At 40.6% G+C, this 27,215-nt stretch overlaps 2 protein-coding genes and 1 long non-coding RNA gene across 11 annotated transcripts in view; 1 reads left to right on the top strand and 2 right to left on the bottom strand.

The window, feature by feature from the left end:
- The window catches only part of kcnj1a.1 (potassium inwardly rectifying channel subfamily J member 1a, tandem duplicate 1), a 148,237-nt gene that overhangs the window by 53,067 nt on the left and 67,955 nt on the right, over positions 1–27,215 (top strand). The window lies entirely within an intron of this gene.
- kcnj5 (potassium inwardly rectifying channel subfamily J member 5) overlaps positions 1–27,215 on the bottom strand; it is a 73,544-nt gene that overhangs the window by 9,279 nt on the left and 37,050 nt on the right. For 4 of the 6 annotated variants that reach the window (XR_015515313.1, XR_015515314.1, XM_087293590.1 and 1 more), the window contains exons 2-3: positions 25,725–25,807; positions 13,765–14,641 (exon numbers count right to left, since the gene is read on the bottom strand). Coding sequence is in view for 2 of the 6 variants with exons in the window: in XM_087293590.1 (XP_087149716.1) it covers positions 13,765–14,641; positions 25,725–25,787 (940 nt within the window). In the remaining 4 variants the exon portion in view is untranslated. Of the gene's footprint in view, positions 1–11,134; positions 12,483–12,614; positions 14,642–25,724; positions 25,808–27,215 lie in introns of those variants that run through there. The other 2 variants (XR_015515316.1, XR_015515315.1) reach the window with 2 other exon arrangements.
- Positions 463–4,903, bottom strand: LOC147839834 (uncharacterized). Its single transcript, XR_015515448.1, has 3 exons — positions 2,701–4,903; positions 1,960–2,037; positions 463–1,840 (listed from the first exon to the last, which is right to left on the bottom strand). It is a non-coding gene; the product is annotated as an uncharacterized LOC147839834 (long non-coding RNA).

The following is a 27,215-nucleotide window of genomic DNA, read 5'->3' as shown; positions in this document are numbered from 1 at the left end:
TAAAGTCTCTATGAGGAAAACAGCTCATACCTCACAGAGAATAATGGATTTTGCAAATATGAAACTTCAGATTGTTATTCTGAGGGTTGGGTTTAAGGGAAGGGTTGGGGAAGGTGTCTTTATAAACAGTCTGTACGGTATACAAAAATTATTTTGTCAATGGGAAATTCCTATAGAGTGACGTGGTGGCACAGTAGGTAGTACTGTCACCTCGCAGAAAGAAGGTCGCTGGTTCGAGCCTCGGCTCAGTTGGCGTTTCTGTGTGGAGTTTGCATGTTCTCCTTGCATTCGCGTGGGTTTCCTCCGGGTGCTCCTGATTCCCCTAAAGTCCGACATGCCGTACAGGTGAATTGGGTAGGCTAAATTGTCCTTAGTGTGTCAATGTGTGTGTGTGGATGTTTCCCAGAGATGGGTTGCGGCTGGAAGGGCATCCGCTGCTTAAAACGTGCTGGATAAGTTGGCGGTTCATTCCGCTGTGACGACCCCGGATTAATAAACGGACTAAGCCAACAAGAAAATGAATGAAGTTCCTATAAAAGATGAAAACCCAACATTTTCGTGTGTGTCTTATGTTCCTGACTTTGTGGGGAAAACATTTCCCCACAAGAATAGAAATGCTAGTAAATTTTGACCTTGTGGGGGCAGTATTTTGGTCCCCATGATTAAAAACACATTAAAACCCAGTGCTTATATAGTAAAAACGGTATAGCAAAGTTTTGCGGTTTTAAAACCTTGACTTTTCCTTGCTCTCTACCTGAGCACCATAAACCTTTATTTAACTTCGAGACGTTTATTCATGAATTTACACAACGGAATTGCCTGCAGCGTCTTACTAGAGAAGCCTGAAGTGTGACGTAATATACCCCCGTAAATAAACACGATATAAGTCACGAACACACGCACACACTTAAACGTCACTTGAGTTAAACAAATAGTTGAATGCAATTTTACTTGTGATCTTTTCTTTCTTTTTTTATTCTGCTGGAATGAAAGCAGTTTTATTTTTTTTATTGTCATCATTTTTAAGGGTCAATAGTTTTAGCCCCCTTAAGAATTAACTTTTTTACATTATCTTTATGCCCTTAAAGAATCTTTTCGATTGGCTGCAGAACACACTTCTGTAGCCAATAACACTTTTGTAGACAACAGCTGATTAATACCATCTTGCAACACAACTAGTAAATATTATGCACTGCCATGATGGCAAAGATAAAAGAAGTTATTAGTTATTAAAACGGCGATTCATTCCGCTGTGGCGACCCCTGATTAATAAAGGGACTAAGCTGAAACGAAAATGAATGAATCAATGAGTTAGTAAAACTATTATGTTTAAAAAAAATCTCCATTAAACATCACTTGGGAAATTTAGAAAAGTGTTAATTTTTACAGGAGGACTCGTAATGTTCTTATAAAAACAAGAAATCCAGTCCACTATAAAGGGCACTTGTCAAATGTGAACAAACGTCTGATGTAAAAAAACATAACAAAAGGTGACCAGGATTACTGGGGTCGGGGGGGGGTAAATGTACATTGAATTGTACATTATAAATATAATTACGTCTATGGGAAGTGCCTGTAGAGATAGCTGTATGTGTGTGTGCTTGTAAAGAGAAAGACATGGAGAGAGTGTTGATCTCAATAAGCTAGTAATGGCTGGTTTCATGCACGGACGCTTTTCAGATCTATAAATACGGGCACAACACCTTCAGGCCAGGGGTTCCTCGGTCTATTTGTGGAGATCAACAGTGACACTGGAAGCCGCTGACACACACACACACATGAGTCCTATGATAACAAAACTCCATTATTGAAACTGCTGTAGGAAGACTTTGCTGGATCACTGTCATTGCCTTGAATTCTCATTATTTAGCTTTAAGAACTTTGTGTGTCTTGACTTTCGTTTTTGTCTTAGTGTGCACATGGCGAATAATGGAATAGCTTAATTATGTGCTGGATCACTGTGTCATTGTCATAATTATAAGTTAGCTTTGAGTACATTTTACATGTGTGATGTTTTTATTACATCATCGACTTTCGCTTTAAGGGTTCTTTCACACCTGTGAATGGATTCAGTTGTTCTGAAACAGAGATTACAATTGTTACATTGTTGCTCTTTGCTCTTGGAGCGGTTCGCTTTCACACTGCAAAGTTTCTAATCGGACCAAAAGAGCTAAAACAAGTCACGTGCGAGTAAACTCTCCTCACATTGGTCAGAGTGTCAGGGTTTATTTTGCAGCGTCCCGCTCAGCTGTCAGGAGAGGTGGTGGTTTGGTGGTGATTGACAGGGTGCGCGCACGACGTGTCTGAGGAGAGATGCGGTGGGGAGGGGTGACGATGCCTATTTGAGGACCGGGAGGGAGACGCGAGATTACCGGGAGATCATCACTCGTTTGCGGGCATCCAGAGACTCGCGAAACTTCCCGCCCTACTCATAATTCTCTCTTCATATAGCCGTAAGCCTATTACATATCCATAAAACACTGTGATATAACCGCGCTCGGATCGTATCGCTTTCTCACTGTAATCGAACCGCTCCAGGGTTCGTTTCAATCGAGCTGTGACCACCTCATTCAAGCGATCTCGGAGCGATTACTTTGGCGCGGAACAGAGCGTGATTGCCCTGTTCACATATGTCAAACAAACCACGCTAACTAGGCAAACGAGACAGGTTCCGAAACAAAAGTGTAGGTGTGAAAGCACCCTAAGATTTAAAGGGCTAGCATTGCACCAGACCCACTTAAGTGGTTTCGTTTGAAAGTGTAGAATCTATATTTTATGCACATATGCATCACTTTGGTTTTTATTCTACTGTACAAAAGTTATTTACACTTAAAAACACAGTATTTTGGATACCCAAGCTGGGTATTGAACATTGGTTAATTTTCATATGGTTTATATATGACACATGTACAAGTTATAGCTCAAATGAAAGCTCTTGCCGGTGCTCATACAGTTCTAGCATTGTTTTTACTGAATTATATTCATATGCCAAACAGTTGCCGAATGAATCACGGTGTTTCCATGGCACAGAAGTGAAAACAATACAAGATTAATTAAATATCTATAGTGAGACGCCATCCAGCAGTACATCCTTGATAAACTGTCCGACGTGCACTGCTCTCTGGGGTCTTGTGCTCAAATCACCCGCTGACTGCCTGGAGCTCTGACGTGCACATATGCTGCAGTGTGTGTGTGTGGTCACTTGATGTGCGTTTTCAGCAGTATAGTTTGGAAGTAGGGCTGTTCAGAAGTGCTAGATGTAAGACCAGTTTCGACAAGGATCGCTTTTGTTCTAAAATACCTTTTTTAATGTAAGTTGTAGTGGTGTGAATGGGGCATATGTACTTTTCGAGAGCGTGCTTAACATCGTGATGTCCATCAGCCATGGGTGATGGGCGATGGCATTGTCTATCGACCTAGCCCAACCCCAGATAAATAAAGGGACTAAGCCAAAAAGAAGATGAATAAATGAAGTTACACTTTTTAACTCAACAATTGAGTTGACCCAACGTCAATAAGTTACAACAAGCCAAATGCTGATGCACAGTTTAGAGTGCACAGAAAACTTCTCCAGTTACAAATCAGTCACTTTACAGCATCTTCTGCTGATCTGACCACTTTCCAACATTCATTCCTTCATTTTCTTGTCGGCCTAGTCCCTTAATTAACTCGGGGTCGCCACAGCGGAATGAACCGCCAACTTATCCAGGACATTTTTACGCAGCATATGCCCTTCCAGCCGCAAGCCATCTCTGGAAAACATCCACACACACACTCATACACTACGGACAATTTAGCCTACCCAATTCACCTGTACTGCATGTCTTTGGACTGTGGGGGAAACCGGAGCACCCGGAAGAAACCCACGCGAAGGCAGGGAGAACATGCAAACTCCACACAGAAACGCCAACTGAGCCGAGGATCGAACCAGCGACCTTCTTGCTGTGAGGTGACAGCAGTACCTACTGCGCCACTGTGTCTTTTCACACAAGTGAAGTTTATTTATAAACTAATTTCGAGAGGATCACGTGCTTATGATTGTTCACAGCTGTTCCAAATTTAGCTAATGACTGATTATCCTATCAGACGATCCTTAACTCACTAAATAACCAGACCTTTTTCATCTCAATATCTTCGTCTTGAAGAAACCCCCACACCCATCCCTACTTTCCTTCCTTTCAAACGGGCGACACGGTGTCCAGAGATTAGCGCTGTTGCCTCACAGTAAGAATGCCCCTGGTTTAATTCCCTTCCAAACCAGGCGACATTTCTGCGCGGAGTTTTGCTCGTTCTCCCGTGCTCGCGTGGGTTTTCCTCTGGTTTCCTCCCACAGTCCAAAAACAAGCACCCTAAATAATTAATCCAAAATATTTTAGCCAAGCTCTGAGTACACCTTCTCAGCATCCATATCTGACACTTAGCTACAATAAGCAGGAGGGGGAGTCATCGAGATCTACCTGAGCTCAAACTCCCCTCTCGCCCTCCAACGGGAGGGAGCCCAGGGCTCGAGGATCTTTTATGCTTAGGGCTCTTTCCCGGGACAGCACGCCAAACAAGCTTTAATATCACTCATTAGCTAAGTGTGAACTCTTGAAAAGACCATTGAGAGACTAACACAACATAAATGTGAAAATATTCACTGACACTCAACAAAGAATCACAATGTATTAAGAGCCGGGGGTGTCTCACGTAGTCCTGCCCTTCAGAAGCAGATAACGCTTGCATGTTTCCCAGAAGACAAAATAAGTACAATGTACCACAGTATCCATTTCAAAACGGCTCCTTCTGTTCCTCGTTTGAGCCTGTCTACATTTTAGCCTTGGCGAAATATCTGATGTTAAAAGCCTGTCCTTGAAATAAAAACATCAATACAGTGAATAAAAACTATTTAATCCCCCCCCCCAAATCTAAAATGGACTGATGGTTGATTCCTGTGAGTTGTTCTGTAAAGCAGTATGTCGTTCATTTGGTTCTCAGATTTTTTTTTCTTTACTTTCTGCCAGTTGACATTTCTGTGTGGAGTTTGCATGTTCTCCCCATGTTGGCATGGGTTTCCTCCGGGTGCTCCTCTTTCCCTAACTTTCCAAAGACATGTGTTATAGGGGAATTGAATGAGTTTAATTGGCTGTAGCGTATGAGTGTGTGCGTGGATGTGAGTGTGTATTGGTGCTTTCTAGTACTGAGTTGCAGCTAGAAGGGCATCCGTTGTATAAAACATATGCTGAATAAGTTGGCGGTTCATTCTGCAGTGGCGACCCTTGATGAATAAAGGGACTAAGTTGAAAGAAAATGAGTGTTATAGCCAATCCCCCCCCCCAAAATACAACACTGTGTATGAAAAGCATCGTCAATGCAGCGTGATGCACCGAGATATCGAATTGAACCGAATCGATGGCATGATAATCGTAACCGAACAGTGGGACCAGTGTAGGTTCACAGCTCTAACCCCTATATACGTTTCTAGAGAGCGCTAAATACTTTAGCAGGAGGTAAAGTATGCATTTTTGTGCTATTGCAGTTTTTGTTTTCGGGAATCCACCAGAGGGCGCTGTGCACGCTTTTTCAGATCTCAAATTTCTCTTGCGAATGCCATTCATGCCTGCTGTCCTCGTGTAAATCCACCCGGCCAACTAATTAACTGACCGATCTACTGACACACTCCCTCCTTCCCTAAACCTGACAGACAGTGTTTTCAAAAGCAATCAAGAAAAAGAAAAGCCCTCGTTTTTACCTCATTTGCAGATTTTACTATATTCCTACCCTGTTATTTACATGTTTGTTTCATTTGTTTTTGTTTTATTGCTTTCTGGAACTGTTCTTTGCTGGACTCGAACCATGTCATTGTGGTCAACTCCTCTCTTTCTCAAGTCTGCCAATGTACATGGCGAGCTACTGGACAAACTGATAACAGCGGGAAAGCTGTTCATATGGAGGTAAGTAGTCAGCTGGTAAGCTCAAAGTTACGGCATCATCCCACCCGTAGCGTTGATTTAAAAGACGAAATGCAGCCATACATACCTCTGGCTACATCAGGGGTTCTCAACTGGTTTGGCCATGGGACCCACATTTTTACATGGTCATCAAGCCGCCACCCAAATCTTTTAGGAACTATAATACAATTTTAGGATTTATAATTAATTTGTATTTATTTGTTAATGTAAACTAGTAACAGATACATCATAAGACATTCACCAAGACTGACAAATCAACAATATTTTACTGCTGTCATTGCTGGATCAAATTGCAGAAATTTTACAAAGTAAAAACGACAAAACTGTTAATAATAAACTTAATAAAACATGTTTTATGGTTTCTAAATGTTGTTTTAATTTAGAAGGTTTCATGCTTTCTTTTGAGAGCACCTCACTACATATGACACTGAGGCTTTAAGTCTTTTTTCATCAATAAATATATATATATATCCATACTTTACATATTCGGGGTGGTACTTGCGCTTCGACATATTTGTTGCAATAGTTAAATGAAATTTCACATGTCAAACGGTTGGGTTGTCGAGCACACATTTCAAAATAAAAGTCCGGCATAAGCAAAATAAGTAAAAAATTTACTTTGGTTATTTGTTTGTTTTTTTGACCACACACTCCGCGACCCACTGAAAATGTTCCCACGACCCACTTTTGGGTCGCGACCCACCAGTTGAGAAACACTGGGCTACATAATTCACAATCTCCAGAAATGTATATAGGGATACATTTTCAGACTGATTCCGCTGGGGCGACCCTTTATTCATTCATTCATTCATTTTCTTGTCGGCCTAGTCCCTTTATTTATCCGGGGTCACCACAGCGGAATGAACCGCCAACTTATCTAGCACGTATTTACGCAGCGGATGCCTTTCCAGTCCCAACCCATCTCTGGGAAACATCCAAACACACACACTCATACACTACGGACAATTTAGCCTACCCAATTCACCTGTACCGCATGTCTTTGGACTTTGAGGGAAAACAGAGCACCCAGAGGAAACCCACACGAATGCAGGGAGAACATGCAAACTCCACACAGATACACCAACTGAGCTGAGGCTCGAAACAGCGACCTTCTTGCTGTGAGGCGGCAGCACTACCTACTGCGCTGTGGCGACCTCTGATTAAAAAAGTGACTAACCCCAAAAAGAGTTTTTTGGGGGTCATCTTAATTGTTTTATGTTCAATTAACCTATATTTGTAAAAAAATTAAAAATTTAGTTTACTTAAAAGATTTGTGTTGTGACAACATGAAGGAATTAAGTTAAATGATTGATTTTTACAAATTTAAGTGGGTTGAACATAACATTTAAGTTGACCTAAAAAAAACCCTCAAGAATTGTGTTGATTTAGCTTATTTTAAATTCGTTTGGACAAACAGCAAATATAATTTTCTTGAGTTTAATCTGTAGTGAAATTAATTTTAAAAGTAGCCTTCCCCACCCTGTATATGCATGGATTAGTAGTCTCAAAGACCTGTTTTACATTAAATGAAATATAATACGCCTGGGTAATTAAACCAAATCTGTAAAAAAAAAAAAAAAAAAATCTAACCCTGCAATTATACGGTTACTGAACAGGCACTTATCTAATGGATCACGAGAGGCTGACAGACGTGAACTGAAAATCTGCGCCTTTAGAGGATGCCAATTCTCCACAGGTTTGTCTGAGCTTTCAATGAAAAGCCGGCTCTAATAGTCAGTGTTAAATTTTAAACTGCTCGAGCGCACATCAATAACCTTCAGCCTCCTCCCTCAATCAAAACACCAGCTCATAAAGTCGGCCTTTAAAAATCCATATTAGCTATAGAACATTAAGTCAAAGCCAGGTCTTATCTGTGGGTTTTGAGACTCATTAATAAGAAAATGAATGCTAGGTTAATGCCTGCTGCTTTAAAACACAGATAAGCCTATCCTAATGCCACTGGACATATTTAGTGAACGCCGTTCGGTTATGAGCACTCAATGGACTGCTGGGTTTTAGGCCCTCATCATGGTTGGCTGGTGATTTCTTTTCTCTAATAGGGGTGAAGATCGTGTTCGCTGACCTCCATTGATTTTAAATCCATATTGTTAGACATCCAAGATCGCCTTTGAAAGTGTATGCGTTTACATTCTGTCATTTAGCAGATGCTTGTAACCAAAGGGACTTGTTTACACTTGTAGTTTGCTTGGTTTTATTTATTCATTCACTCATTTTTCTTTGGCTTGTTCCGATTTGTGGCGCCACAGTGGAATGAACACCCAACTTATCCAACATATGTTTCACAGTACTGGGAAACACCCATGCACTCTCACGTTTCCGGCAGCTAGCTCTCTGCAACTATCACATGGTCGCCCACTGAAGCTAAGCAGGGCTGTACCCGGTCAGTACCTGGATGGGAGACCACATGGGAAAGCTAGGTTGCTGTCGGAAGTAATGTTAGTGAGGCCAGCAGGGGGCGCTCAACCTTCTGTCTGTGTGGGTCCTAACTCCCCAGTATAGTGATGGGGACGCTATACTGCTCAGTGAGCGCCGTCTTTCGGATGAGACATTAAACAGAGGTCCTGACTCTCTGTGGTTGTTAAAAATCCCAGGATGTCCTTGGAAAAAGGGTAGGGGTTTAACCCCGACATCCTGGCCAAATCTGCCCACTGGCCTCTGTCCATCATGGCCTCCTAAACATACCCATATCATAGTTGGCTTCATCACTCTCTCTAACAGCAGGGTGTTTTCACACCTCTACTTTTGGAAAAAGTCTGAAAAGTGGGCGTGTCCAGCTCTGTTTAGGGGGGAGTGTCGGAGGAAGAAAAGTGGGATGGTGTGGGAGTGTCTATCTGGGCGGGCTGAGACACACACACACACACACACACACACGGGAGAAAGTGATGGTGTTTACATGGACATCTGTAGTCGAATTATTTGCCAAATTATTAAATGGTGGACTTTAACTGCAGTTTGGCTCTTTCATTCAGGGAATTCATTCACGTCTCTCGCGACAAACGAGATATTTGATTTGAGGAGCTGCTCTAAGCGTGTATTTTTCATGCAATGTTTGATACCGCACGGCGAATGAGAGAAAAAAAGCCTCCGCATTTCCCGGAAACTTAGATGCTCACGGCAGGTAGTGTCCGAAAGTCGCGTGTGTTATTCCGGTCACAAAGTGCGGTGAAAATCCTACACAAGGTTAAAGTTTGGTTGTGGTGCTAACATGTTTACACTTGGTGCAATAGTTAACTTAGTTCGATACGAACAAACTGAATAAACAAAGAGCGCTGGTCGCTCACTTACCAAATCTGTAGAGACAGGACAATCACCAGCAACTAGAGCCGCGTCTTTATTAAGAGGAGACTACAAGCGAATCCGGATCTCAGCGTTTGCAGATGAGAACAGCTCTCAGGTAAACAATAATCCTCCTTAGACACGTAAGTTATTGTTGTCGAGCGTCGCGTACACTGTTAATCCACACGTGACTCCAGCTGAGCTCTCATAGAGAGAAAATGAAAACAAAACTTAACTGCAGCAAACTATAAAAGCAACACTTCACGCTTGTTTTGCCAACACAACGTGGCGTCTCTGTCGTCTAAACACTGTGACAGTAATGAATATTAATGAAGTTGCACAATAGAGCGCGCTGATTGGTTTGAACCAAGCCTTACTCATGCATTAATGCAGCACACTGTAAGACATAATAAGACACACTCTGGCACAGACGTCCAGTCTGCACGCTGGAATACACGCTATTATCTCATGACCGTGATGCAGCTTCAAAAATTCGTTTCAAACCGGAAGTACGAATTTGCTTGAAATAACGCAAAAACAACCAATTTACATTTTTTAGTGAAATATAGGTGTCCTAATAGTGTTTATAGCAGTGTGGGACACATATACGACTGTCAACAGCTCAACACATGTGTTTTGGTGTTTCGTGACCCTTTAAACTGCTGCTTGTATGTATTCTGGCACACTCTGTCTCTCAAATATGTTTCCATGTCATGTTCTGCAGTGGGATGAACTGTTCATTAGGGAAACGGATCATTTCATCGAAGATCAAGCACAAAAGCGCTTATGTTGCAACAATTATATGATGCAAATTGCATCCGACGAGTCGTCATTACAGTCTCATCACGTTCACGCAAATTGCAAGCTGTACTCCGGAGACTCACTCCTGACCCTCAGTACTGGAAAAATAATAGACTCGAGCGCAGCAGCTATCCATCATCTCTGACACATGCCAGTGCTAAATTAAAGCATCACAATATCCGACAAATCAGACACCAGGTTGTTTGTGACCTTACTGCTCTCGCCGGGTCATTAGCTTTCTACTGCACATCAAAACGAAGCCATCATCCCTCATTAGCAAGTGGGAGTAGACTTCGATCTGAGCCTATTTGTAGGTTTATCCCGGCCAATAGCATCCTGATCTATACCTGGTCATCTGTCAAAGGCGTAATTTACACAGACCCGTGTAGATCAATGGCATCATGACCCATAGCTATTGACATGTGCTTACGTAGGCAGATCTTCACAGTGGAAAACGTTTCAAAGTGACAGGAAGGTTGAGGAGACTGCTGATACTGTTTGTCATATGGCATCTAGAGCCCAGAGCAAGGTTAGTGTAGGATTAAATGCTTGTCCTCAATAACAGTACATTTGCTGTAAACACTGAAAAACATGCATGTTACCATGAGCCCTCATTGGTATTCGCTACAAAACAAGCCCAAAACGGGACGCCTTCAGAGGGGAGCATGTATAATGAATTGGATTTAGATTAGCCGTGTAAGTTCTCTTTACACAGGAGCCCGGTAAATAATTTGAATTGCAAACATTCACCTGAGATGTCTGATGTGAAACCACGGGAAATGTTTCAGTCTGGGAATGAATCTCCAATTAGTGTAGACAAGTTAGACAACGCAGGCCTCTTAATTCCCTAAACGGCCTTGAGAATAAGGAAATCTGCTCGAATCAATATTGCACACGCTGTTCTGCAAGGTCAGTAGCGGAGATGGAGATCTCTAGATAAATCACTTTCATATATTCTGATTGCATACAAGCAGCATTCTCCCGCTCTCCCTCATGAAGCAAATACGGAAGTCACTGAAACTGCAATTCATCGAAATTTCACTAGTCCTGGCTCCATATAGAGCAAGTTTCTATTGATCCCACTGTTAAAACGGCCAACTTTATAGCAGGAAAAAAGTTTACAGCCTGGTACAAAGAATGGTTTTGGTTAATACAGCTAATATTACCCTTCATGACAACTGTGAGAGGGTGAATTTTTTTGTAACTCATCAGTTTCCTTTATATTAGGTTTTATTAAGTCTGCATAATTAATAGCGTGGCCACTTGAGTGACAGCTAGGTCTTGCTGTTCACCGTCACTTCACCTTCCGGCTGATTAGCTGCTGAACACTGCATGAATATCATATTTTTGTTTTGTTTTATGTAGAGTTACACAGTCAGTTGCCTTTTGGAATTATTTTTTACAATTATCAGATGATATGGCATGCTGTGTGCACTTAATTGTGCACACAAATCATTCAAGTGACCTCCATTTCCCAGGCGAGTGAAATTATATACCTGTATACCATCTCTATAAATGTATTTGTTTTATTTAAGATCATTTATATTTTTCTTTAGAGCTGTAAAGCACTCCAGAATCTGACTGATTGATTAGCTGTAGGCTCTAGAACAGTCATCTGAAGCGTTGTCATACATGAGTTTGGGCGGTATCCAAATTTTATTACCGTCAAACCTTATTCCTATTTAACCTTGGTATACGGTATTACCGTGCATAATTAAAAAAAATTATGATGTAAGGCTCAGACAGCGTGATTAAACTGTTGGCTTGTGCCTAAATCATTCAGAAACTGAAAACTGTATATGCAACCTTTCGTTCAGGTTCGTCGTCACATGTCTTGTTCGTATTAGAGATCTGCGCAGGACGCTCTCTCTCATTCACACACACACACAAAAACACACACATACATAAACAGCATTTACGGGAGCAATATTGTTAGACCACTCGCTCCAGTGCTTTATTCGGAAATTTATTCCTGCACCACAAGAAATCTAGTCGGATCGTGGTAAATGCGAACTAGAGGTCTGCATTCCCACGGTACAGCAGCGGGAATGCAGACCTCTAGTTTGTATTTACCACGTCTCCCTTCTTGTTCGGTTGAAACACGAAATACTGCCAAACTGCAGAGGTTGTGTTTTTTTTTCGAGACCAGATCACTTGGTTCACGACTCGCCATCTTACCTCACCCCTATCTCTCTCCTCGACACTGTCCCGTGATGACAATCACGCTGGTGCATTTTTAGGCATTAAATAACTAATATTTAACACTTGTCTCCTATAAGTGCATTGTTTTTTATGACGGTATAACGGTATTGAAACTGACACCGTTGCTGTTTTTAGATCCCGCGGTATATCATATTACTGTATTACCGCCCAAGCTTAGTCATACAGTGTTATGCTGGATTTCATCAATAGCCTTGCATTTACTAACACAGACTATCTGAAATATTTGGATGTAATTTGCGTTTTCCTCCTGTAGACAAACATCATAAGAACAATGTTTGGTGCCTCAATGTATAACAACAGTGTTTTTAAAAGACCAAACACTTTACAGATATAGAATACAACCAAGCACATGTGGTCAGAACACAAATGAGTCGCAAGTAATGAAGTATTGAGCGTTTCTCACATAGAAATTCCAGTCTAAGCAAAATGATAGCAGTCTGTAGCTCCGCTCACGCTCCGCCTCTTTGCCCTTGTTTGGTATCCCCCAGGCAGTGCGATGACATGCAAACATAATGGCGACGGTTGGCCACGCCTACTGGTTGCTTCTTTTGGGTTGTTTAGAAACTTATGGGGGATGTCACGGATACTACGTGCATATCTTTTACAGTCTATGATTGCATACAGTAGGTTTGCTGCTAAGGTCATGGGATTGCTGGTATTGGTCAACTCCATATTAAGCAGACTAATTTATGAGAAATTAATCTAAAAAAAAAAAAAAAAATAGATGACTGTGCAAACAGTGCTAGGGCTGCTGCGGTAACTCTGCACCCAAAACTTCTTAGTAATCAGTTTGAATGCCACAACACCTCAGGCTCTTGTAGTTCTGCAAATTTTTTTATACACGATCCTAAGGTTTAAAAACCGTCAACGCATAAGATATTTTAAAAGCAGTTTCCTCATTGAACTCCCTGACTGTTATTGAGTTTCACTGACCTGAGTACTGGAACAATGTTAATTAAAATGAAGAGTGGAAAAATCAACTTTCTTTTTCTCCAATAATCTTTCCGAAGGATCCCCTCCAGCAGAGTGGAACAAACCCGGAGTGCTTTCATCACCTTTCACCTCTTTCCAAAACTCCAGCCTGGACAGGTTTGCAAGGACGTGGTTAGCCAGAGACCACAACAGGCACCCGAAACCTCTCATGTGTAGGAAATACACATTTTAGCATCAATATTGAAACATTTATCTTCTTGTCACCTGTTGAATGTTATTTCGTGTAGTCAGCATGCTCAAGAAAGCGTTGACTCAGCAATGTCAGCAAATGAGTAATGCCAGTGGAGTTTGGTATATTTAAATGCCTGACCTCCAAGTCTTACCGCTAGAAATTGTGGAAAATTCATTGAGGTCAACTGCTCTACAGAGCTTGGCAGTTAATGCACAACTTGCTCCTTAAAGCCATTCCCGAAAAACACTGATAGTTAATGCAAAGCTTCAAACATTTCATTTCACTTTAATGGACACTATGACAGGTTAAGGGTCAAGGAGAACATACCTGTAGCTTCAACCATGCCTTCTAAGATGACCACAATCTCGAACTCTTCCTTCTCCATCTGTGCCCGCGACATCTCCCAGAAAGGACTCTTCTCGTTGATCTCATGTGAGATGATAAGAGGAGATACCAAGAATAAGCGATCGTCTCCTGTGTCGAAGCCAATGTTGATGTCTGTCTGATTGAGCGGAATAAACTCGCCCTCCTTGGTCTGCTGCGAACGGATGAGTTTGGCCCGAATTGACGCTTCCACAATGTGGGAATTCCTCAAGTCGCCCACCCTGAACATCAGGCACATCTTGTTGTCCCGCACCGAGATCACAGCATTGTGGGAGAACATCAACGTCTCTGCTCGGTTCTTGGGTTGTGAAATCTTTACAAACATACACCCTACCATCATGGCGTTGACAATCGACCCCAATATGGCTTGCACCATTAGAAGTATTATCCCTTCCGGACACTTCTCCGTGATCACCCGATAGCCATACCCAATAGTGGTCTCGGTTTCGATGGAAAACAGGAAAGCGGATACAAAGCTGTTGAGGTTTTCAACGCAGGGGGTCCAGCCCTCCTCGTCGCTGTGTAGAAGATCTCCTCGTATCAGTGCAATTAGCCACCATAAAAACCCAAAAAACAGCCAGTTGACCACGTAGACCAAGGTGAAGATGAAGAAACTGAGACGCCATCGTAAGTCCACTAGTGTCGTGAAGAGGTCGCTGAGATAACGGTAGGTCTCTTTAACGTTTCCGTGATGAACGTTGCACTTGCCGTCTTTCTGGACGTAGCGCTGACGGGGTTTCTTAACCGGATCAGAGATGAGGTGGGTACGGTCTGTGGGGATCTGGGATTCCCTCAGGTGTTTGGGGAGTTTCTTCACCTGCTGTTTGGAGGTAGAGAAAGTAACAGCTTTAGTTTGACACGCAGTAGTGTCAGCAGTAGCTCTATTTGAACATTTTGTGAGTGGCGCAAAAGCATTAAAGGTGTGTCCAAATCCTGCACCTGTATGAAAATAGCTACAAATTACATCTGTCATGCCATATTGCGCCGGGTGTATAATAGAGCCTGAAGTGTTAGTTTCAGAACCTGGTATTTTTTTGTTTATTTATTTGGTTCTTTCAGGCATATATCAGCAGGCAATTGCACAAAGCTTCACACCAAAATAGCCAGCCAAAGATTCCTTGGACAAGGTTGTCTTGGCCTGATTGAATACAAACATTGGACCAGTTTGGTTGACGTGAGGATTCAATCCAACTCAACAGACTGTTGTACTAAACATAATTGCCTTCCTTTGTGCATTTAAACTCATTGAACTCGTTGCCTTAAAAGCAACAAGTTGTCTTCGCTTAAAGGGGTCATGAAGTGAGATCTCAACTTTCACTTTTGATTAATAAAAGGTCATTATACTAAAAGAATATCCTGTGTGTCAGAGCTGAAAACGTCACTGCTACTGAAATATCAGCTTTCATTAACAGCAGGCCTCTAGATCCTAGAATGTATCTACTGTATCTATTTGGTCAGTGGTTCTCAAAGTGGGGGTCGGGACCCCTTGAGGGGTCGCGGAACAATGAAGGGGGGTCGCCTGGTGATTTCCAAAAATCTACTCATTATTATTAGACCATAAGAATTACCATATTTTATCCATAACCAACTGAAGAGAAACAAAAACAGTCGTTTATAGTTACTATAGTAGCTTATTTACTTGTTCTATTGGATTGCGACCCCTGGGGTCACATTATATTAAAGACACAGCAATAGCGTCAGATGCAGCAGATTGATTTTATAACACCAGGTTAAACTTTCTGGCCCATTTACAGCACTGAAATACATTAAAAAAAAAACAAAGAACAGACTTTGGTCTATTGGTGGGTGTGTGCGCATTTGCATGCAAGTTTTCTGTATTTATAACCACCTCAGGGGATATTGGGGGTCGCGAGTCACTGGTATTGTTATTTTAGGGGTTGCGTGCTGAAAAGTTTGGGAACCCCTGTGTTAGGTAATGGGTAGGTAAAAAACATCCTCTAGTGAAAAATGTAGACTTGCATGTTCAGATGGATCCACAAAAGGATTCAGTTGCTCACGTAAATTGAAAGGGGAGTCGAGTACTAGGTATACATGAAACAGGACAGGCACAGGACATCAGCAAGATGTCAGATTGACGTTGTACCCCAACATCATGGGGACGTTGCATTTTTTTTGCAAATGAAAATCATGTTGACGTCAGACCCTAAGGTCAGGCCGATGTCAATGTCCAACCGAAAATCCTAAAATTACAGCTTGACACTGTGTGGATGTTACCACTATGACGTCTATCAGATGTTGGATTTTCGCTGTCATACCTGACGAAATGTCAGTATTTGACGTCAATATGATGTTGGTTTAAGATGTTGGCTCGATGTTGGATTTTGGTCACTTTCCAACACAACCTAAAATCAATCAAATATCAACGTCTAATGATGTGACAGCTTAATGTTGTGTGAAGGTTACCACTATGACGTATATCAGACATTGAATTTTGGTTGCCATACTTGACGAATAAATGTCAGTATTTGACTTCAATATGTTGTTGGTTTAAAATGTTGGCTCAACGTTGGATTTTGGTCACTTCCTAACCAAATATCAACGCCATTTGTTGTTATTGGACATTAAAATAATGTTGTCCTGGGGACATCATGAGGACATTACATTAGAGTGGAAATGAAAATCAGTTGACGTCAGAACCAAACATCAGGCCGATGTCAATGTCCAACGTCGGACAGACGTTAGATTTTAGTCACTTTACAACGCAGCCTAAAAACAACTACATGTCAATATCTAATGATGTTACAGCTTGACGTTGGGTTACTACTACGGCGTCTATCAGACATTGGGTTTTGGTTGAATAAATTCCAATATCGGATGTCAATATGACGACGTTGGTTTAAGATGTTGACTCCGTTGGATTTTGGTCACTTTCCAAGACAACATTGAATTTTGGTCACCCAACATCACAATGTAAATCTAACTTAATATTAGCATTTTATGACATTGTGTGCCTGCTGGGGTTGTCCAATCAAAGCAGTGAGAGTTTGATTTCAATCCGTTCACATAGAACCATATGAACCACATAGAAAATTGGTGTGTTCTACTAGAATAAAAAAGTTTGTTATTTAACCTTTTGATGCTTTTGAGAGAAACCAAAAGAACATCATATGTGCACTGTAAAACATGTATCGTTGCCTTAAATTCGCAGAATTAAAAGGTCTTTCATAGTTATCTCAATGTACATCAGTAAAACTGACTCACATTTCATTCATTCATTCATTTTGTTTTTGGCTTAGTCCTTTTATTAATCCTGGGTCAACACAGCAGAATGAACCGCCAACTTATCCAGCAAATGTTTTACGCAGCGGATGCCCTTCCAGCTGCAACCCAATGCTGGGAAACACCCATACACTCTTGCCTTCACACACATACACTACGGACAATTTAGCTTAGTCAATTCCCCTACAGGGCACGTGTTTGGACAGCGGGGAAAACTCCACGCAGAAGCGCCAACTGGCCCAGCCAGTGCTCGAACCAGCGACCTTGTTGCCGTGAGGTGATCGTGCTACCCACTGCACCACTGTGACACCCCTCTGGCTTAAATTTTTAAGTTACATTTTGTATAATTTACCTTAAAAATATTTACAACTGTTTACAAATATATACAAACATTTTATAAACGCTGAAACCTGATTAACGTATCTTAAAAGCTGAAGTCATGATGGCTTTTTGTCATATTATTTGTTACAGTGTGGACTTGGAGGGCAGAATAAAACAATAAAAAAAGCCAGTTTATGACCCCTTTTTAATAAAGTAAACAACCCATTGTAATTAGGAAATGTTCAGTTGATTTAACTTAATTTTTATAATTATGCACATAGTTTATGCTTAATCATTTTAAGGTAATCATTTGTTTTTAAGTAACGTCATCTCTTTTGCATGACTTCTACCCTAACTTAATATATATCTATATGTGTGTGTGTGTGTGTGAATGCAAGTGCGTTTGGGTGTTTCCAAGTACAGGGTTGCGACTGGAAAAGCTTCAGCTGCGTAAAACATATGCTGGAATAGTTGTTGGTTCATTCCGCTGTGGCGACCTCTGATAAATATGGAACTAAGCTGAAGGAAAATGAATGAAGTTAGAGGGCAAATTCATGTGAGTCGCAACCCAATCTTAATGGATAACGCAGAGGAACATAAACAAGGTGGCCAATGAGAGTAAACACATTTTGACGCACAATGAAATGTTTCCTCATAAAAGCGAACTGAACCATGAAGAAAACGCAACACTGTCAGAAATTAAGTCCCTGTTTTTGTAACAAAGCAAGCAATTTACCAGCCTGAAAACGCCCTTAGAAAAATGCTGAGTTTTTATTCTGTAAACAGGAACAAGTTCAAAATAACAACGATGATAAAACGAGCTTCAGCATCAGCAAGTCTGAACCTGTAGACCTATATTAAGCTTCACTGCCAGGAAGTGCACTGGTTGAACACATGTGAGAAGTGATGCTTCCTACAGGACCTGCTGTGTGGCCCTGTAGCCGAGCATATTTTGCAAGCCAGGTCAATAGCCTCCATCTGCTTCTTCCACAGTTGAAGTCTGAATTAAGCGCCCTCCTTTCTGTTTAACGGAAAGAACAGATTTTTTTTTAATCTATTGTTGACAGCACATTATATTTGACTAGATATTTTTCAAGATACTAGTATACAGCTTAAAGTGACATTTAAAGGCTTCACTAGTTTAATTAGGGTAACTAGACAGGTTAAGGTAATTAGGCAAGTTATTGTATAATGATGGTTTGTTCTGTAGACTATCCAAAAAATATTGCTTAAGGGGGCTAATAATATTGACCTTAAAATTATGTTTAAAAAAATTATTAACTGCTTTTATTATAGCTGAAATAACACAAATAAGATTTACTCCAGCAGACAAAATATTATCAGACATACTGTGAAAAATTCCTTGCTCTGTTAAACATCTATTGGGAAATATTGGAAAAAAAATTCAAAGGGCGCAGTAGGTAGTGCTGTCGCCTCACAGCAAGAAGGTCGCTGGGTCGCTGGGTCGCTGGTTCGAGGCTCGGCTCAGTTGGTGTTTCTGTGTGGAGTTTGCATGTTCTCCCTGCCTTCGTGTGGGTTTCCTCCGGGTGCTCCGGTTTCCCCCACAGTCCAAAGACATGCTGCAGGTGAATTGGGTAGGCTAAATTGTCCGTAGTGAGTGAGTGTATGAGGTTGACAGGCCCAGAGGACAGGCCGGCCGGAAGGTGTAAAAAAATTCGTTATCATATGTACAAGTCTGAAATGGAGGACTTGTTCCAGAGAGCCGACCCCGCAACTATACGGGACTAAGGCCGAAGAAGAAGAAGATGTATTTTTTTTTTAATTATTTATAATTATGTAATTTAAAAACATGAAGAACTGAATTAGTTTGTACTCATCAATACTATAGAACATATTTTTATTATTAATATAGTTCTATTTATAAACTTTTTTGTAATGCATGTACATTTTAAAAAATATATTCTTTAATTTATTTTTAGTTTTATACGTTTTTATTATTATAAGATATCATACTATTATATTATACATTTAAGTTAAAGTAAATGAAACCAAAATCAGGTCTTTTAACTTCATTGTGTATCCTTGATGAAGTGCATTCACTTCTTTTGTCAACTAAAAAGAAAAAATACAAAGAAGAAATAAAGAAAGAATAACAAACACTTAACTAGTTAACTTAAATAAGAATATATATATATATATATATATATATATATATATATATATATATATATATATATATATATATATATATATATATATATATATAAATATATTTTAAGTCAGAATTATTAGCCCCCTGTTTATTTTTCTCCCCAATTTTTGTTTAAATGAGAGCAGATTTTTTGCAACACATTTTAAAACATAATAGTTTTGATAAGTCATTATTAATAACTGATTTATTTTCTCTTTGTCATTATGACAGCACATAATATTTGACTAGATATTCAAGACACTAGTGTTCAGCTTAAAGTGACATTTAAAGGCTTAACTACTGTAAGTCATTAGGTTAACTAAGATAATTAGGCAAGTCATTGTGTAATGATGGTCTGTTCTGTAGACATTTAAAAAATGCTTAAGGGGGCTAATAATATTGACCTTAAAATGGTTTAAAACTGCTTTTATTCTAGCCGAAATAACACAAATAAGACTTATTATAGGATGAAAAAATATTATAGGAAATACTGTGAAAAATCCCATGCTCTGTTAAACAGTATTTGGGAAATATTTGTAAAAGAAAAGAAAAAATCAGAGGAGGGTGAATCATTTTCACTTCAGCTGTATCTCTTCACTAGTGAGCCGTGCAGTGATACAGTTGCCAACATCAAGCAGAGGCACGCTCACGCTGTTCTTTCTAACAATGACGGTGTTTTGATATCTTTTGCAACCATAATGACATTGTCACAGTACGTCCCTGCACAAAGTACAGATTACTGGAACATAAGAGCACTAAGTGTTTTTTTTTTCTTTGTCTATTGTTGATCTTCTCTCACTTGTGACGCTCTTTGGCTCTACTGTATCTTGGCCCTGGTCCATTTCTGTTTTACACCATCTCCGTATTAACATTCATTCATTCATTTTTCTTCAGCTTAGTCACTTATTAATCAGGGGTCGCCACAGCGGAATGAACCGCCAACTATTCCAGCATATGTGTTATCCAGCTGCAACCTTGTACTGGGAAACACCCATACACAGTCACACACACTCATACACTATGGCCAATTTAGTTGATTCAATTAAAGAGTCATCATAGTGGCGCATAGTAGGCATTTCTGTGTGGAGTTTGCATGTTCTCCCCGTGATCACGTGGGTTTCCTCCAGGTGATCCGGTTTCCCCCACAAGTCCAAAGACATGTGGTGTTGGTGAATTGGGTAAGCTGAATTGGCCGTAGTGCATGAGTGTGTATGGATTATTCCCAGTGATGGATTGCAGTTGGAAGGGCATCCGCTGCTTAAACATATGCTGGATAAGTTGGCGGTTCATTCCGCTGCGGCGACCCCAGATTAATAAAGGGACTAAGCTGAAAAGAAAATGAATGAATAAATTAAAGAGCCCCTGTTTTGCATTATATAAGGTCATATTTTGGTTTTGGGAGTCTCCAATAACAGGCTGGTATACATGCAAGGTCAAAAAACCCTGTCTTTATCTTATAATGTGCATTTATTTTTACCTAATTATCCCAACGATTCCCATATGATTCGTTCAGCGATTCATTTGTTCCCAAACCCCTCCTTAGCGCGAAGCTAATCTGCTGTCACTGATCGTCATGTGCATGTTATGATCAGTCCCGTGATCCCCCATGCTCTGCTAGTTTCTGAAGGGAAAGGCACGTTCACGTTTTACCGCATCCGGCACTACATATTTAGAGTTTTTCACTCCAGTTATCTTCGTCTTGAATTTACCCCCCCCCCCCCCCCTTTTTTTTTTTTTTAAATAGGGCGACACAGTGGCTAGCACTGTTGCCTCACAGCAAGAGCACCGCTGGTCAAACCTCCTATCAGGCCGGTTGGCGTTTCTGGATGCTTCTATGTTCTCCCCGTGTTCGCATGGGTTTCCCTCGTGTTCCCCGGTTTCCTCTCAACGTCCAAAAACATAACCCATAGCCAATCGACTAAACCAAGCTATCACCCAAGACAACCTTAGTTTACACTTCTCACATGGCGACAAGCAGGGGAGTTCTCGAGACCTACCTGAGCTCGAACTCCCCTCTCGCCCTTCTAACGGGAGGGAGCCCCGTGCTCAGGGCTCTCTCCCAGGACAGCAAGCCAATTACCCTCTATTGATTATCAGCTAAGTGTGAGCTCTTAAAAGTGCATGTGTTTTCACTGTGGGAGAAACCGGAGCACCCTGAGGAAACCCACTCCAACATGGGGAGAACATGCAAACGCTACACAGAACTGACCCAGCTGGGACTCGAACCGGCGACCTTCTTGCTGTGTGTCGACAGTGCTAACCACTGAGCCTCCTTATAACAACCCTGCTTAAATATCTGTCTTGAAATATGAATTTGGATAAACACCAAATACTAAAAATTGGCTCTTGATGCTGTAGATTGTGTTTGCAATATTTAGAAAAAGCCAAAAAATAGGGGGCCGCAGGTGTGTACGCAGTAGGGGGTCTCTGTGTGTGCTGGTTTTTCATAAGCACTTTGTAGTTTGCCTATTATTGACTGCCAGCACCATAACGGGACACCACGTTTCAATTAACAGCCGGGCACAAACGGAGAGAGAAAGTGCCAATGTGTCCTTGTCTCATGTGGACGGCACTGTGTTGTAAACTGTGAAGGGGCAAAGATTCTTATCTGGGCTTGCCAGTGTCTTATGGGGGAGAGGAAGGTAATGGGGAAGTGTCCCACGGAGATGGTGTGGTAAAACAGAAATGTCTGACATAATATGTATAATCTGAGTAAGGGCGATGCAGTGGCGCAGTAGGTAGTGCTGTCGCCTCACAGCAAGAAGGTTGCTGGTTCGAGCCTTGGCGCAGTTGGCAATTCTGTGTGGAGTTTGCATGTTCTCCTTGCGTTCGCGTGGGTTTCCTCCGGGTGCTCCGGTTTCCCCCACAGTCTAAAGACATGCGGTACAGGTCAATTGGGTAGGCTAAATTGTCCGTAGTGTATGAGTGTGTGTGTAAATGAGTGTCTGTGTGGATGTTTCCCAGAGATGGGTTGCAGCTGGAAGGGCATCCGCTGCGTAAGATCTTGCTGGATAAGTTGGCGGTTCATTCCGCTGTGGCGACCCCGGATTAATAAAGGTACTAAGCCGACAAGAATGAGATTTTGGAGCACCGCTACGTAAAATATATGCTGAAAAATAGTTGGCGGTTCATTCCACTGTGCCGACCCATGATCATGGACTAAGCTGAAGGAAACTGAATGATTGAATGTAATAACTCATTGAGGGGAGGGGGTTGGGGGTTCTTCAATAATTAATTACACAGGCCACGTTGCACGTCGTCTCAGCCATCTAACAGCACTCGTCAATGTCAAAATGATTGAGATAACCAATCAAATCAAAGTAGGCGTGTTTACGCTTCACAGAAGCACAGCGTAAGTAATTGCACAGTGTCAGTTTAATGCTGGATGAGGGCAAGGTAAGATTGCAGGATAGCAAGATATTTAATATAGTAAGTAATTTTACTTATGAAGCACATTTAACTGGTGACACGGTGGCTCAGTGGTTAGGACTGTCGCCTCACAGTAAGAAGGTTGCTGGTTCAAGTCCCGGCTGGTTCAGCTGGCATTTCTGTGTGGAGTTTGCATGTTCTCCCAGTGTTGGTATGGGTTTCCTTTGGGTGCGCCGGTTTCCCCCGCAGACCAAACCACCCTGATCTCACGAGAAAACGTAAGTATTTTACGTTTTGCCAGTTGTACGAAAATGTACGATTTAAAAAAGGAGGCGTGGCACCTAACCCCACCCCTAAACCCAACTGTCATTGGGTGATGAGCAAATCGTACTAAATTGTACGAATTAGATCGTACAATGTCATACAAGTTAGCCACTAAATCAAAAAGTTACGAATTGCCGTGAGATTGTGTTGGTCCAAACACATGCACTATTGGGAAATTAAAGAAACTAAACTGGCCGTAGCGCGTGCACGTGTGTGTGTTTGTGAATGAGTGTGTATGGGAGTTTCCCAGTACTGGGTTGCAGCTGGAAGGGTGTAAAGCATATGCTGGATAAGTTGGTGGTTCATTCTGCTGTGGTTACCCCTTATAAATAAAGAGACTAAGCCGAAGAAAAATGAATAAATGAGGCACATTTATCTTCAGTTTGGCACTGAGCAAAGTGCTAAACAAAACCAAAACACACATTCTAAAAGAGAATAAATAAGCAAATAAAGTAATTTATCAAATATGTGTTATGATATAAACATTTACACACTGTCTGACAGTGTTTTGCAGAAATTATCCAATACAGGTTTTTTTTTTGGTCCTCGTATTTTGCCATTTTTTATTTATTGAAAATAGATTATAATTGACATTATTATTGTATTTTTTGTTTTAACACTCCACACGAAGCTAAGACTTTAAATGTGTGGATATTAAACATTAGTACGTTCAAATTAAAATGAGCAGTAAGGCTAAATTTGCATTTACTGTTCAATTTAATGTTATAAAACTATATAGTGCCATAATTTTCAAGACGTTGCTATGGCTTTAAACTTACTCCCATTTCAAATCATGAATGCAAATGCAAAAGGTATACAGTTGAAGTCAGAATTATTAGCTCTCCTTTGATTTATTTTTATTTGATTTTTTAATTATTTCCCAAATAATGTTTTACAGAGCAAGGAAATTTTCAAAGTATGTCTGATAATATTTTCTCTTTTGGAAAAAGTCGTAGTTGTTTTATTTCGGCTAGAATGAAAGCAGTTATCAAATTTTTAAACACCATTTTAAGGACAAAATTATTAGCCTCTTAAAGCTAATTTTTGTTTCAATAGTCTACCATACAAACCATCATTATACAATAACTTCCCTAATTGCCCTAACCTGCCTAGTTAACCTAATTAACCTAGTTAAGCCTTTAAATGTCACTTTAAGCTGTATAGAAGTGTCTTGAAAATATCTAGTCAAATATTATTTACTGTCATCATGACAAATATAAAATTAATCAGTTATTAGAGATGAGTTATTAAAACTATTATGTTTAGAAATGTGTTAAAAAAATCTTCTCTCTGTTAAACAGAAATTGGGGGAAAAAATAAACAGAGGATCTAATAATTCAGGGGGCTAATAATTCTGACTTCAACTGTATATGTAATATATTTAAATGATTAATACATTTAAATGAAGTGTATATAAGTAACAGTCTATATTTTAACTGTATGTACATTACACTGCCCGCTGAAATACTGGATTAAGCATAGTGTAATCAGCTAGTTTACATAATAACTGTAACATTATATAACTCTTATACAATACATACAAAGAGAATATAAGGCTTCTAAGAATAGCACAAGCACACACAAAAAATATAACACTTAATGTCCTATATTTATAGTACTATATATGTATGGTACTATAATTGATTAAGTCACATAATAAATAAATTAATAGACAGACAGACAGACAGGCAGGCAGGCAGGCAGGACGACTACCTGATAAAAGTCTTGTCGCCTATCCATTTAAGAACAACAAATAATAACTTGACTTCTAGTTGATCATTTTGTGTCAGAAGTGCCTCATATGAATTGCAAAGGCCTCTAGATTACGCCTATTTGACCACAATGAAATATGATCATGCCTTTATTTTGAATGATTTCATTAGTACAGTAAGGTCTGACTCTGCTTAGACATTAGATATAAAGTCCTGCTGCAGTGGAGACAGAATGAATATTGTGTCTGAATCCATCATGATCTTGGAGGACTGCATCCATACATCTCTGACATGACTCAAATCACTGATTAATAAAGTCATCTGGAACGGCAAAGAAAGCGAGAGTTCATCCCAGAGTTCATCAAGAGTCTTTCTGTTCATCTTCCATGCCTCCTCCTTCATCTTACCCCAGACATGCTCAATAATGTTCATGTCTGGTGACTGGGCTGGCCAATCCTGGAGCAGCTTGACCTTCTTTGCTTTCAGGAGCTTTGATGTGGAGGCTGAAGTATGAGAAGGAGCGCTATCCTGCTGGAGAATTGTCCCTCTCCTGTGGTTTGTAATGTAACGGGCAGCACAGATGTCTTGATACCTCAGGCTGTTGATGTTGATCATCCACTCTGCAGATCTCTCAAACCCCCCCAGAATGAATGTAACCCCAAACCGTAAGTTTTCCTTCTCAATAATTTTTTTTATTTCCTAAATGCTAAAGATTGGTCTAGAACAGTCTAGTTTATGATTACAGCCCAGATGTTTGAATCTGACAGTAATATATTGATACTGACCTCTCTTGGAGTCACTCCTATCTCCATGTCGTGGTCCATGTGGACGCGAGAATCTCCTGCCATCCTCAGCTTTGACTACAAACCTGAAAAAGAGGCCAAAAAAAGTGGAGAAAAGCAATGTATTAAGTCTTAAGAGAGATTTATCATTAGAAAAAAAAGTTTTACAGTACCCACAAGACAACATGGACATTAATCTTAAAATACATCCCAATACAAATACAGTTCCTTTAAAACAATCTTTTAAAAACACAATGTGCACCCACAACACTCTGTTATGTCAACCGATGCAGTTAACTTATTCTTTTAATCATCCTGCCGTCATTGCTCATTATAGCACATATGTTAGGACTGTGGGGGAAACCGGAGCACCTAGAGCAGGGGTGTCAAACTCAATTCCTGGAGGGCCGAAGCCCTGCACAGTTTAGTTCCAACCCTGCTCCAACACACTTACCTGTAGGTTTCAAACAAGCCTGAAGGGATCAATTAGTTTGATCAGGTGTGTTTAATTAGGGTTGGAACTACACTGTGCAGAGCTGCGGCCCTTTTGGAACTGAGTTTGACACCTGTGACCAAGAGGAAACCCACGGCAACACGGGGAGAACATGCAAACTCCACACAGAAATGACAACAGACTCTACTGGGACTCGAACCAGCAACCTTCTTGCTGTGAGGCCACAGTGCTAACCACTGAGCCACCGTTGTTAACGTAATCGATTTGTGTTGGGACAACATGAAGGAATTGTTTGGATTTGGCACCCAGCGAGTGAGCACTCCAAGCTCTAACACATTACTGTAATCCTTTTCGGATGGACGAATGTCATTACATGGATTTATTGTGTCCTATAGGAATATGGGATGGTTTGTTTTAGGATTATCACTGTTTACAGCTTCACACGACGCATTGAAAATCAGGGTTAATCAGATCTGCTAACGTCTCTCTCAGGTGAGTAAACTAATTAATCATGTCTAAAAGCACGGTAAAGGCTGTTCAACCGCGGTTGTCTGACTCTCTAATGGGCAAACAGAGAAATGAAACCCGACTGCTCAAGTTTTCATGTTAAGCAGCGGTTCCCAGAGTGCGGGTCAGGGCCTGCTGGGCAGTTGTAGGTTTATGAGGGGGGTTCGCTTAGTGATTTCCAAAGAAATGACAATTTGTTAAACTATTTTAATTATCATGTTTTATTCAAAGCTAAAAATCATAGTTAAAATAGTGTAAAAATACAGAAGATCGCTGTATTTACGGATTAAACGAGAAGATGTATTTTACTTTTTGGCAGTTTAGTGGCTGATTCAACACAATCTCACAGCAATTCGTAACTTTTTCATTTAGTGGCTAATTCGTACGATTTAATTCGTACATTTTAGTATGATTTGCTCATCCCTCAATGACGGTTGGGTTTAGGGGTGGGGCTAGGTGCCACACCTCCTTTTTAAAATCGTACAATTTCGTACAACTGAATTCTTACGAATTAGCGACTACCCAGGTAAAAA

This window comes from Danio rerio, chromosome 18 (assembly GCF_052040795.2).
Source record: "Danio rerio strain M-AB ecotype USA chromosome 18, GRCz13ab, whole genome shotgun sequence".
NCBI lineage: Eukaryota > Metazoa > Chordata > Actinopteri > Cypriniformes > Danionidae > Danio > Danio rerio.
The sequence above is the reverse complement of the archived record's forward strand: the minus strand, read 5'-3'. Positions and strand labels throughout refer to the sequence as shown.